Source organism: Balaenoptera borealis (assembly GCF_965194805.1).
Source record: "Balaenoptera borealis genome assembly, chromosome: 14".
Classification (NCBI taxonomy): Eukaryota; Metazoa; Chordata; class Mammalia; order Artiodactyla; family Balaenopteridae; genus Balaenoptera; species Balaenoptera borealis.
The window spans coordinates 48,639,032-48,653,185 of NC_138875.1; the positions used below are offsets into that span (position 1 = coordinate 48,639,032).

The 14,154-nt window shown below is 41.8% G+C and overlaps 1 protein-coding gene across 7 annotated transcripts in view; it reads left to right on the forward strand.

Annotated features, from left to right (window-relative positions):
- The window catches only part of AQP4 (aquaporin 4), a 177,034-nt gene extending 164,938 nt beyond the window's left edge, over nucleotides 1–12,096 (forward strand). The window contains exons 1-6 of one of the 7 annotated variants that reach the window (XM_082355547.1): nucleotides 1,176–1,262; nucleotides 2,092–2,153; nucleotides 4,293–4,707; nucleotides 5,944–6,108; nucleotides 6,393–6,473; nucleotides 10,427–12,096. In XM_082355547.1, the coding sequence (XP_082211673.1) occupies nucleotides 4,327–4,707; nucleotides 5,944–6,108; nucleotides 6,393–6,473; nucleotides 10,427–10,705 (906 nt within the window). In that variant the 5' untranslated portion in view covers nucleotides 1,176–1,262; nucleotides 2,092–2,153; nucleotides 4,293–4,326 and the 3' untranslated portion in view covers nucleotides 10,706–12,096. The other 6 variants (XM_082355545.1, XM_082355550.1, XM_082355546.1 and 3 more) reach the window with 6 other exon arrangements.
- Nucleotides 12,097–14,154: the final 2,058 nt, after the last annotated feature.

Below are 14,154 nucleotides of genomic sequence, written 5' to 3' on the forward strand. Positions count from 1 at the left end.
CGCAACTAAGACCTGGTGCAACCAAATAAAAATTTTTAAAAAATAATTAATTACCTATTATAAAATAAAAGAGGGCCATACATGTACTAGTGATGACAGAGGGCCATACATGTACTAGTGATGACAGAGTGTCATACACCAAGGATTAGGATTATTCCAATTCTAGGTACCTGAGGTCCATTTAAAGAAAAAAAAATTAATGAGATGGTGACACAGGCACTAATTCTTAGACCTTCCAGAGTTCACCAAACTCCTCAGTCGAGGATGCCTTCATGGGCATATACCTATGCACTTAGAAGGGTCCCACATTTTGTTTCATGTCCTGCTGTTGTGAACTTGAAATTCTTATAGTTCTTCAGCAAGGAGTCTTGCATTCATTTGGCACTGGATCCCACAAAAGATGTAGTCAGTCCTGTCCCTAGGTTTCTAGGTATTAAATTTACCTAGAGTTCCCAATAATTTTGTGCCCACCCAACCTCTATATATTTAAAATTTGCCACTTCTCACCCAACAATTGTTGTTAACATAACAGTCAGGTGAGACTCTACAGCAGCCTTGTTTCCTGTTATCCAAATCAGTGCTGCACAGGCTACAAGAGACCTGCAGTTATCTGCTGTGCTTAAAAAGCTGCTTCTCAGAACAAAAACTTCACATAGAACCCACTGGATATTTTGCCACTCAAAAACAAATGCACCTCAGCCGAAATCTCAATTCATCTCAACTGCTGGATAATGCAAATCCGTGCTGTAATAGTTGCCCAATTTCAACTATACATGTAACCAAAAAAAAAAAAAAAGACAAATTGTCAGCAATTCTCTGTGGTGGGAGGAACTCAAATAAAGATTTAGGGAAATCCTCATTTTCAAGGGTCACCAGCTAAAGAAACATTAATGTGAGCCAGCATTTCGTGTTCCTGAAATGCCCTGTGTCTATAGCGATCGGGTAGAAAAAGTCATTTCAAGTTCAAATATAACTTAGCGATTGCCACATGGTGCAGAATCTTTCCACCCCTAAGACTCCACAAACCCAATCAGACAAGTGGCCGTAATCTGACTCCCAGTGCACTGGGAGCCCAGGCGCAGGCAATGAGCGCTGCCCTCTAGCCAAAGGAGGCATGAGTGACAGACCCGCAGCCAGGCAGTGGGGGTAAGTCCTTCTTTGCCTTAAGGGAACAATGCTCTGACGAAAGATGAAACTCAGACTCTTTCGTTACAGATACGTGTGCCTTCTCAGGCAGAATCTAGAAGGAAACTCTCGGGCAGGTGGGTGGTTCTTTCAGGGCTGGGTACCGGGCATATTCATAAGAGAGGAGAGGCAGAGAGAGGGCAGAAGAAAAGGGGTGCTTTGGAGCAAAATCCTCCAGATACTGGAGACCTGTGAAAGCACAAGAAAATGACCCTATGGAGGTAAATCTATCTGTAGTAGTTTTCATCAGAAAAATTACTCACCCATGGCCTCAGCTGTCCAGAAGTGGCTCAGGCTGGGCGTTCAGCTAGAAAGTAATGTGTCCGGCTCTGTACAACCCGGTCACATCAACAAACCCCCTTTGTTCTGGGGTGAAAGAAGCGAAACAAATGGTGATGATGCATTTCCAGGGAGTGTGAACAGGGAAGGGAACATTGACGATAGATAATTAAGAGGGGCTGTGAGAGAGCTGGGGTGAGCGCTTGTCAAGCCAGAGGTATGTATGTGCTGCCAGGGGACTTTGGGGTTCACAGCCGACTGAGGTTGGTCACTCTGCCCTGGAAAGAGATCAGCGTTTTGCGTGTTTTCAAAGAAAGCTAAAGGCATGCTTAAGGAGTCTATCTGTTTGGGGGCTTGGGGGGTTGGGTTTTTATTTTTCCGGCTGATAAAATCTTGAAGCTGAAAGAGCAACTGAGCTTCTCAGATTAGGTCTCTGGAGAGGGAGGCAAATGCACAGAGAATGATTAGGGAAGGTGAGGGAGAGGGTACAGCAGGAAGGCGGCTTGTACACAGGGCGCCCTCTCCCAGATCCCTGTGCTGAGAATGGGACCTGCCGCATCCTGCCCACCTGGCTGCCTTAGCTTCCTGCCTTGTCCTCTTCCTTTTTCCCACTAAATCCGGCCACAGAGGACCATCGCCTGACATAGCACCTTGCCCTTTGCCATCTCGGCTACAGCCGTGGGCCACTGGTGAGTTCAGAAGCCAGCCTCGTAACATCTTTATCAATTTGTGAGTTTCTCCCCCTTTGGGATACTTGTCATTTCTCCCCCAGGGCACCCTCGCTGCCCTGCTCCAACTGCTGTTTTTGTCTCTTCCTCTAGGGAGTGTGATGTCATTGTCCTCCCAGCTGGGGTTTTTCCCAATTACATGATTCATTTAGAGGAGTTCACTGGGGCAAGGGACCCCTGGGGACAGGGCTGGCTGGTCCCCTTCTGGAGCCACCTAGGCTTGGGCAGAAAATGGGTTTTTCTTTCCAACTCTGAAGCAAATCCCCGTGTCAAACCAGGGGCTGAGCCGAAATCCTAAAGGTCAGGGCGGCATTCCTCTGGTCCTTGTTGGTACAGCATGTCTCCACTGCCCAACCAGCTGGACCCGGGCTCCTGGGGACTGTAAGTGACTGGGGTCGGGGGGTCGGGGGGGGGGGGAAGTGAGGGGAAGGGCCCGTGCTCCGTAGCCCGTCAGAGGGAAAGCTGCAATAATTCTAATCTGTTAAAATACCTGGCTCTCTTGTCTAACCCTTTTCACAGTCCCCTGGGATTAGAGTCTCCGCTAAATGCTCTCTCCACGCTCCTCCCCTCCCGCACTATCACAGACGAAGGATAAGGGCAAATGTCTTGAATAATGGGGTAACTGGGGCCATTGCCTCCCAAGGGGAATCCTAGCCATTTCTTGCCATTAATATCCTCAAACCCCATCCCTTCTCAGCTCTAAAGATCCAAAGACATTAAGAGGAAGAAAGGGTCTTCCATCCCAAAGGCTGACTCGCTGCCCTACCCATCCTCCCCCCTCCCCCCAGCCCACAGGCGCGCAAGCTCCCCCCCCCCCCACGCCCCCTCCCCGCCCCAGGAAGAGGCACCAGCAGAATTTAGAGAAGGCCGTCCGGAAGACACTAGAGAAAAACCGCTCTCCGGAGCCTCCTGCTTTGAGGGCCACGGTCTCCCTGGCCACACTCTCCTCGCCCACCGGCCTGCCGCAGCTCTGCCCAAGTCTCTCTCCCCCGCACTTGGCGGGCAGGGTGCCTGGGGCGCCGCTGGTACACACTGGCCTCCAGGATCCCCTTTGGGAGGTTTTATCTGAGAGGTAAACGTCAAGGGGTGGAGAGTCAGGCCCAAGAGAGGATGGTCCCTCAACCCTGCAAAAGTACGCGGAGGCCAGGATGCACTTTCCCGGGTGAGGTGCCTGCGCCTGGTACCCAGCGGGCGGGGCCGCTGCGTCTGTGCACCTGGCGCTGCCTGGAGCCCGCCCCGCCCAGGTGGCCGGTCCCCGCCCTCGGAGAGGCGCTCCGGGGCCCCTGGGGCCTGCGGTTGACACGGCTCCGCGCCGCCTCCGGACCCGGTCGGGCTCCCGGACTCCTCCCGCTGGCCGGGGAGAGCATGGCAGCGTCCCCTTCCCAGTCCCGGGTCCCAGCTGCGGCCCTGACTGTCCCCTCCGCCCCTGCCAGTCACCACGAGTTCCCCTCCCGCCAAACAAGATTCACCTTCTCCAAAGACAGCCTTCCAGCCTTCCAGCCTTCCTGGCTTCCTAGCAGGACTCGCCTTCATCCAGAAACTCCAATGGGGGGAGAGAAGGGAGAGCCAGCTCTACAAATCCATTTCCAGAATGCCATTTGAACCATAAAGGACAAAACTGGAAAAGACCTCCCTTTTTTATGGCTGTAGGTTCCAAATAGAAATGACATGTAAAAAGCACCTTGAAACGTAAAAACTTGCTCTGAGGGAATTGACTGCAAGGTAAATATACTTTATTCTTAATTCTTTAAGGAACTTGATTTAGACATTTTCCTTTCTAGGGACAATTCAGATAATTTTCCAGTGAAACTGGATGATCTTTGGATATTAACTCAAAGGAGATTAGAATAACAATCTCAATAGAATAACATCACAATATTTACTGTTAAAATAACCATAACAGTAATTACTTAATTATCTCCTTAAGAGATAATTAAGTAATTAAGGAGATTTTCCAGAAGCATTCTTTCTCTGTATGCAAATAACTTTTGGCCGGGTGGCCTCCCTACTGTGGGGCAAGACTGCGGGCCTGGACATCTTCACCTAAAGGCATAAACCTTGGATTGGTAGCTTCTGATGCCGATTTGTTTTTCCTTTCAGTAAGTGTGGACCTTTGTGTAGAAGAGAGAGTATCATGGTGGCCTTCAAAGGGGTCTGGACTCAAGTTTTCTGGAAGGCAGTCACAGCGGAATTTCTGGCTATGCTTATTTTTGTCCTGCTCAGCCTGGGATCCACCATCAACTGGGGTGGAGCAGAAAAGCCCTTACCGGTCGACATGGTTCTCATCTCCCTCTGCTTCGGACTCAGCATCGCAACTATGGTCCAGTGCTTTGGCCACATCAGTGGTGGCCACATCAACCCCGCCGTGACGGTGGCCATGGTGTGCACGAGGAGGATTAGCATTGCCAAGTCCGTCTTCTACATCACAGCCCAGTGCCTGGGTGCCATCATTGGAGCCGGGATTCTCTATCTGGTCACGCCTCCCAGTGTGGTGGGAGGCCTGGGAGTCACAACGGTACCATCTTTAGCTCTTGTTTTCAAACTCCGACTCTAGGGTTCTTATAGACTACCAAGTGACAACTGGTGGCTTAAGAGACCTTCCTAAAATTGCTAATTTATTCCCAGGGAATGTCTGATGACTCTTTTTTTTTAAATGACATTTTAATCCACATATTTTTTCAAATTAATTAATTAATTAATTTACTTATGGCTGTGTTGGGTCTTCGTTTCTGTGCGAGGGCTTTCTCTAGTTGCGGCAAGTGGGGCCCACTCTTCATCGCGGTGCACGGGCCTCTCACTATCGCGGCCTCTCTTGTTGCGGAGCACGGGCTCCAGACGCGCAGGCTCAGTAGTTGTGGCACACGGGCTTAGTTGCTCCGCGGCATGTGGGATCTTCCCAGACCAGGGCTCGAACCCGTGTCCCTCGCATTGGCAGGCAGATTCTCAACCACTGCGCCACCAGGGAAGCCCCCTCTGATGACTCTTGATAGGGGTGAAAACTGATTCCAGCCACGCTGACTACATCATATGAAATCATTATGTGCTATTGAGTAACTTGAATAGCACTAAGTCTGGGTAGCACAAAAATTGTGTTGGTGTTTTTCCTCTCTCCCTCTATCCCAGTGACTATATTGACTATATATTTAACTTAAGGCATTTTTGTTACAATTATTTGTTGGTTCACTAGCAGAAGGAACAATTTTGTTTCTTGTCATGTGCCTGAGATTTAAAATGATCTGCATCGAGGGTCACACTTAAAAAAAATGAACTGACGTTTGATCCTAGTTTTGTTCTTAGCTGATTAGGAGTATCATTTGTTAGCTCAGCACCAGGGTTGATTAAAAAACCACACACGGTTTAAATTTTAATTGAAATATATATTAATTAATTTAAACCTAATTAATGGATTTAATCATTGCCTTATAAAATTACAAGACTCTAAAGAAACTCTTCTATAAGTTAAGTGCAGCAGTGGCATATTTTGCTTCCTTTGTAGAAAAGGACATTCAGCACAAACTCCCTCTTGGTCATTGTAAGCGTAATTAATTATCTGTGATGGCCCAAAATGAGTAGAAATTTATTTCTTCTTTTTTGAGGGGGCAGGAGTGCAAGTGTCTCAACTAGGGGTGGGAAAGAAGACTCAAACTAATCATCAGTTTTTGCAGGGATAAAATGTGCCTTTCACAGTGATATGTTATCATAGAAAATGTTCCCTTGCCTTAATTCAGATGGAGTATTTTTCTCTCTCCAGGTTCATGGAAATCTTAGCGCTGGTCACGGTCTCCTGGTGGAGTTGATAATCACATTTCAGTTGGTGTTTACTATTTTTGCCAGCTGTGATTCCAAACGGACTGATGTCACTGGTTCCATAGCTTTAGCAATTGGATTCTCTGTTGCAATTGGACATTTATTTGCAGTAAGTTTCCAAGCCCGTTTAAGCAATTGATCCATGTTGTTTATCCTCACCCTAGAGCTGGATGAAGATGTTATGTTTCACAGCTGTAGTTCTTTAGTATCCAGCTACGTCTGTCCATTTTAGGTGATTTTTCTGCTAACTTTGTGATGAGAACATTGATATGGCTTCTAACATCTGGACAGTTCCTCTAACTGACTTGGCAAATGGTAGCACATTGCAATGAAGTCTACCTGTTAGTAGCCCTGTTTCAGCAGTGTCTGAAGTTGTGTTCTTTTTCCCTATAGATCAATTATACTGGTGCCAGCATGAACCCCGCCCGATCCTTTGGACCTGCCGTTATCATGGGAAATTGGGAAAACCACTGGGTAACCACCATGTTCATTGTGCCTGTTTTCCTACAGTTGAGGACAATTACCCAGAGAGCTCTTTTTTTCCCATTATTTTGCTCACTAGTTTCTCTTCCTCCCAACTCTGAACCCCTAATTTATTACATCTTGCATAGAGACTAGGGAGAGACTAGGACAGATCTGCTACAAAACATCTCATATCAGTTCTGGGCCTTCAGAGACAGTCTTTTTTTTTTTTTTAAAGCACTGCTCTGGGCACTGTATCTGACAGACTTCAGCAGAATATATTGAACATGGAGTTTGCCTATATGGAACAAGTTAAAATCAGGGTGGTGAAGTGAATATGGTGTTTAAATAATTGAAAGTAAATCCTTCCCAGCAGTAACGTAAAATACGCTTGCAAAAAAAAAAAGAAGAAGAAGAAGAAGAGAAAGAGAAATGCTTAAAAGCATAGCCCATTGCAAAAATATTTACCTTTTTTTGTTTACAAAAGCATGAACCCAGTTAATAGTATGGGAGTTGGAAGCATTTGAACTGCAGATGATGAGAAATAATTAGTGCAAATATTTATGCTATTATCACCATAACCATAGCTGGAAAAAGAAATGACTTTCAGAAAAGACACACTTCTCAGCCTCATGCCTACCCTACTTATTAACGTGGGGACAGTGCTTCCAGAGAGCAGTGGTATCCATTGTTAAATACCACAGTCAATTTCTTTTCAATTGTCTCTTACCAAAAAGAAATTTAAATCCGTTAAATGAATAATGTGGCAGTTTTGAAGACCTCTTACACACTAATTTACAATAACCAATAAAAATAGGTGTATGTCAGCCAGCTTCAAATGGAGCTTTTCTTTTCATGTATATGTTGTGAATGCTCTTTTACATCTTTTATTTTTAAGTCATGAATGTAAGAATATGTCACTTATGTTTTTAATTTATGTTCTTATTGTAGTGTAGTGGATTTACAATGTTATGTTAGTTTCAGGTGTACAGCAAACTGATTCAGTTATACATACTCAGATTCTTTTCCATTGTAGGTGTCGCTTATGTTTTAATCTCATGCATACAGTGGTTATTGACACAGTCACACGCACTCAACCTTGATGTACGTTGCAAATGAGAAGAAATTGCCCCACTGCTATATGCATTCACTTCTAAGAAAAGTGTACCTATCTATTCCATTAAAGTAATCTATCCCATTAAATAACAGCATGAGAGTCAGTGATCAAAAGCAAGATTTTGGACCCAGACATGAAAAACTTAGTCAACAATACCACCCATGAGATTGGTTACTTTGCCACTGATATTTGCATGTATGTCTCTAAGGATTTGCCATATTAATGGGAATACAAATTTGTAACGGGCAGTGTATAGATCTTATGATAAAAGTACAACTTTTAGGTCATCTTATTCAAACAATTTTTGTAAATAAAATTTAGAAAAATGACAACTTTTCATCCATGAGGACTTTAATATGTGAATGAAAATATATGTTTTTATTAATTACTTGAGTTGTGGTACACTAGTTAAAATTTAAGTAGCAAGAAAATCCTTAGCTGTTGATTGAATCCAAGGTTTCCCGTTGTTGCTATTTTATAACAAACTTAATCCTACAGAAAATGGATGTCCATTTTGTAGCAAAGCTTGTGTGAAATTAACAACTAATTTAAAGTATGTCTGTAGATAGATGGATAGACAATAAATAACAAGATATTAATGATGAATTTTGTGTGTAGTGTAATAACATTTTTTAGTCTTCTTTTCTGGATTTCTATATTTTTAGCAGTAGAACTTCTTTACCTTTATGAATTTTAAAAGTTACTTTAAAGGGCATTCTGAGTTTGGGAATAGCAACTTGAAACTGAGATTTGTTTATTTTTGAGAGCACGTGGCTAGACATCTTCTTCGTAGGTGTTTTGGGGGAAATGTCATAATGATTTAGCAGTCCCTTTTCTCCCTTGCGGGATTTGTAGCTTGTGGAATAGAACATACCAAATGAGATCTTACCAAAGGAACAAAGCGCAAAGACATTTAGAGGAGGGCTCTCATTTCTCCTTTGAAAGGGCATAGAGAAGGTAAACTCTGACATGGTTTCTTTCATGTTCAAGATAAGGAACCTGAACATAAGGTTCTTGTAGCCACTTTGTCAACAATTTCCCTGTACAGTGTATGTGTTCAGTTTCAGCTTAAAGTTTGAATTTTCTTTAGATTTTGCAATGAGGACGCTAGGTGAGCTTCGTTTCCAGAGAGTGTTTTAAGCCAGAAGCATTCATCAGACTTTTTTCAAATGAGAGAAGTGTAGCATCATAGAAAACAGTATAATGGTTCAAAAGAGAGGTCTGAAATCAGACAGACCTGAAATCCCAGCTCAACCACTTGCTAAGCATGAAGTCTTAAGCAAGCTTCTCATCCTCTCTGCGTGTCCATTTTCTTACCCATAAAATGGAATAATAATAATATCTATCTCAAAGGTCATCATTCGAATTAAATGAGTTAATACAAGAAAAGCACTGAGTATAGCCAGCTGAGAAAGAGTGCTCAATAGACAGGGTTTTTGTTGCTCAAGTCTATCTGTTGAATGAATGTCTAATATTCTACAGCCTACGTGTGCTCTAAAGCAAGTGTTGAAGTTTATCCAAACTCAAAACTTGTTTTATTCTAGACACATAACTAATATGATAGAAACTTCCAGTTATTGAAATAAAATCCTATGGAATGGCTAATCCTCAACTAACCATCATCCATAAATGCAGTACAGATTTTTCCACCAAGTCATCAGTGTAAGAACCATGAAAGCACTCTGCAAGAAGATTAATGGGCAAACCATGAGGTTTTCTCTTAAATCAAATCACCAAACTTGAGAGAGGAAATCATGTAACATAAGGAAAGTGACTTATAGCCAGCCTAGTCCCATACATCTTTAAATTGTCTAGGAAACAATGGAATGGAGCAAGTTACAATGAAATTGGAACTATGAAGTACTTTACAAGTATTATTTCAATTTAATCCTGACAACCCATGAGGTATGTATTATTATTATCCCTGTTTTGCAGATGAGGAAATTAAGGTTTAGGAAGTTATGTAACAGATTCAAGCAGTAACAAGATTGCTAAGTGGTCGAGCTCATATTCCATTTATCATGCTGTACTGAATAATTAAAGCCCCAAGTGATACAATCTGTACTATGGTTGTGATTATGCAAAAGACCAATGTAAGATGGCAATATTAAGAAAAAAAGTACTCTCCAGAAAATTTTTCCTCTATTTCAGCTGAAGAAGTCGTACCCCCAAAGAGGACCTATCTTTACTGTAAGGATTATCAGAAAATGGAAAGAACATAATTAATGAAAGCAGGAAAAGAGAAGAGGAAACAGTCTTTTCTTATTTTCTGTTCAAATGTTATTTAGCAATATATGGATCTCTGATGTAGATTTAATGTATTCTCTTATTTTCTTTCCATTTCTCTCTCCTTTTTTAAAATGCATGACTCATTTGCTCTCTCTCTTTTTTTAAAAATAACCGCTTATGTCTTTTTTTTTTTTTTTTTTTTTTTTGGCTGTGTTGTGTCTTCATTGCTGCACATGGGCTTTTCTCTGGTTGCGGCGAACGGGGGCTACTCTTCGTTGCAGTGTGGTGGCTTCTCTTGTTGTGGAGCACGGGCTCTAGGCACGCGGGCTTCAGTCATTGTGGCTTGTGGGCTGAGTAGCTGTGGCTCGTGGGCTCTAGAGCTCAGGCTCAGTAGTTGTGGCACACGGGTTTAGTTGCTCTGTGGCATGTGGGATCTTCCCGGACCAGGGCTCGAACCCATGTCCCCTGCATTGGCAGGCGGATTCTTAACCACTGTGCCACCAGGGAAGCCCCACATTTGCTCTCTTAATTTAAACCAGCTAAGTTCTATATCCATGCCTTGTTCAAAGGAATGGTTTTACTCTACTTACACTCTATAACTCTTCCATCTTTCCCCCAGATATATTGGGTTGGACCAATAATAGGAGCTGTCCTCGCTGGTGGCCTTTATGAGTATGTCTTTTGTCCAGATGTTGAACTCAAACGTCGTTTTAAAGAAGCCTTCAACAAAGCTGCCCAGCAAACAAAAGGGAGCTACATGGAGGTGGAGGACAACAGGAGCCAGGTAGAGACCGACGACTTGATTCTAAAACCTGGAGTGGTGCACGTGATCGACATTGACCGGGGTGAGGAAAAGAAGGGGAAAGACCCATCCGGAGAGGTGTTGTCTTCAGTATGACTAGAAGCTAGCACTGAAAGCAGACAAGAGCCCTTAGAACGGTCCTCAGATTTTCTTCCGCCCATTAAGGAAACAGATTTGTTATAAATTAGACATGTGCAGGTTTGTTGTTTCATGTCATATTACTCAGTCTAGACAGTAAATATTTCATTATTTACCAAGGAGGAATGAAAGAAACCTATCATGAATTTCAAATCTAAAAAAAAAAAAAAATCTTTTTGAAGTATCCCCAAAGCCAATGTGTATCTCATTTATCTATTTGCTATTTATTAATAATCAATTTAAAATGTGTATCAAGATTTTATTAAGGCTTGCCTGACAACTTACAGACATACCTATCAGCTTACTCCTCCTCTCCCACGAAACCAGTATTGTCAATCCTCATTTGAGTATTTATTCTGTTAAATCAAGTTAATCAATGGCAAAACACAGAGTATGTCATAGAGTCATGCACATTCAAGAGAGCAAATACAACAAGCTCTTTTATAACCAGCTCCCCTAGGTTAAACTACCTCGGCAAAAGAATATTAACAAGAGTCATTGCTAGTGAATTGTTTTCATTTATATTTCAAATATCCAACTTTCAACCCAAACTCCAATTCATAATATTCCTTCCTCCTCCTCACTGCCCAAGGTAATATGGAACTAAAGCCCAGAAATTCAAAGAATGTTCAGAAATCCTATATGTGTTCCACCTAATAAAACATCCACATCATAAGGCACCTATTGAGATTAAGGACAAACAGACTTGTAAGATCTTATGGGGGTGGGTGGAAATTTACCATCATACAAAAATCATAAGGAAAAAGGAAATCTGCATGCTGGTTTCAAATAGTTGATCTGTTTTCAGTGCACATCCTCAAATACACCGCATGAGGTTAACAATCTAAGCTTTTAACCACTTAACCATTTTGCTTATTTTTTTAATTTATTGGCAAAACTGGGGGTTTTGTTTGTTTGTCATTTTGGTTAACTATATTTAAACATTAGCTGAGACATATTTTTGATAGCAAGAACATAACTAGTTGAGTCCTGACTTTTTGTTAATTATTAAGCTCTGCTCGTTCTAGAAGGTGTAAACTGGCCCTGCCAGTCCCAATCATTGCTACTCTCCCACTTTTCATGACACTTGTTGATAATCTTCATTGTGTGCGTCAATATTTTAATGAATTAAAATGCATGAGAGACAAGGAACGACATGACCGCAAAGTAAAAGGGCGGGGGCATCAAAACGCTCTGTATTCAAAGCTGACTAGATGACCAATCTTTCATTTGTAGAGATACTGTAGGTTTTTTTTAAGCATTTTCATTACTGACTCATTTATTTGTCAAAATAACTTGTTTTTTTCATATACTGCTTTGCCTTCTGTCAGTAAAATGGTCTCTGGAAACCCCAGTTTCTATCATCTTAACTGTCTAGTCTAGCCTTTATCTTAAAGAGCTGAAAAAGTCAATTTCACTGAACAAAAGCTAATAGTAAAGCAAAATCCTATCACTGCAAAGAGTGGCTTGTAAATAGCTGATAATCAAGGGCTGTCTTCTCCTACTCACAGTTCCAACTGTGCGCCACTTTTTAGTGTTAACGGCAGTTGTGTGTGTGTGGCAGTGAGATAATGGACCACTTTTAAATCTGATTCTCTTCGGTGCTAAGAAAGTAATGAACGAGGTTCCCAGAGAGACAGCACACCAGTGGGGTCCCTGGGAGTCCCCCTGACATCTTTTTGGCAGGTGCCTAAATCCCAGGCCCCTTTGGTGGCTGGCGACACCCTCCACCGCTGAGGCACATTGCTTCCTGTTTGGGGCACCATCTATAGGAACTAGGGTGTATTTCTAATGATGGATCTTTTCAAATGTTTGCACAATATACCCTTAAAGGCTTAAAACTGGGGGTGGTTGAGCTCAAAAGATAATGCTATCAACCATCAGCAAACATGTCAGTTCAAAAATAAGTTAGCAAGGAAAAAACTGAAACATTTTCCAAATACGCTTACAATTTACTAGTTTATGATCATTTTTATTCAGCCATATGGTTTACTTCTAATACCCTCACTTTTATACTCACTTCAGTTAGAGCATTCAATAAGTTAGTGCTGGGGGAAAAAAAAAAAAACCCTCATGAATGACATTTTTGCCATTTGTTTTCCAGCATTGAGCAGAGTGCCTGGCACATAGTAGGTATTCAAAGCAAGTGTGTTAGTTAAGAAAATATATATATATATAAATTTCATTTGTGATTTAAGGAGATACAAAATTTTCTTTTAATCTTTATTTTGCTCCATATTTAATAAAAGCATGAGTTCAAGGACTACTAAGGAAGGCCATATAAATGTAAAAACCATAAAATATATTTTTGCATTCTACTCTTTTAGGGGCATGCAGACAATGAAAGCTTTTGCACTTTTCTTTCCCTGCATATGAGACAACATATTTTGTATTTCACTCAAGGCTCTACCAGTAAAAAGTAATGAAATTGTACCTTTCTAATGACATCTATACAGCAGGGGTCTTTTGCCTTGTGGATGGCACCAAATTATCCAAGTGTATTAGGAGACTGGGGCTTTTTCCTTTAATCCCCTCTTATTAATGAAGTGCATTGTGCTGCTCCCAGGAGAGTGCTGCTGACAGATATACAGAAAAGAGATCAGAGAGAAAACACTGGAAGGACATAAATGAATTATACCCAGCCAGGAAACGATGCCAGCCGTCTCTTCCCTAAGGAAAAGTACAACAAGCACCCCCCAAATTGTAAGGTGGTCCCTGCACTGCAAATGTATATAGTTTGTCAAAAGAGTACAAAGGATAAACATCATTTTTAAGTTTTCAGGGCTTTCCTTAAAATTGGGAGCCTAGAATTTGAATGTATGTTTCCGTGATAGAAGACGACATTTTCTTCAAAGAGTCCTCAACTTTTACACTGGAAGGAAGTATTTTCTGGTATCTAAATAGTTGCTTAAATGTAAGATTCTTACACTTTGTTTCTGCCACTTGATGTTTTCATAAATTCTTATACTTTCTATCGTCTGACCCTTTTCCTAATGCAGTTGGTAGGTGCTGGCTTAAACTGTGGCTCAGTCTTGAAGATTTTACAAGATGAGAAATATCTCGCTAACATGTATGATGGAATTAAGCTATCTAATTAGTAGAGGTCTGATTCCAAACTGCACAGAATATTCTTCTTAGGTCGTGAAACCAAGCAACTCATGTACCGGTTTAAACTCCATAATGAACCAGAAAATTCCAAAATAGAATAGCAAATTCAAATGCTAGAATCAATCCCAGTGATCTATTGTAGCCTGTTGACACTGTTCCCACATGTTGTGAACATTTGAAAGAGAAATTGCCTTTGTGAAAGCTGAAGATGACAGTGCAAGCCCAACAGACAAACTTATCAGACAAAAGAAAGCCAATGTAAATTCTCATCATAAGCATTATAGAATATGCAAACAATA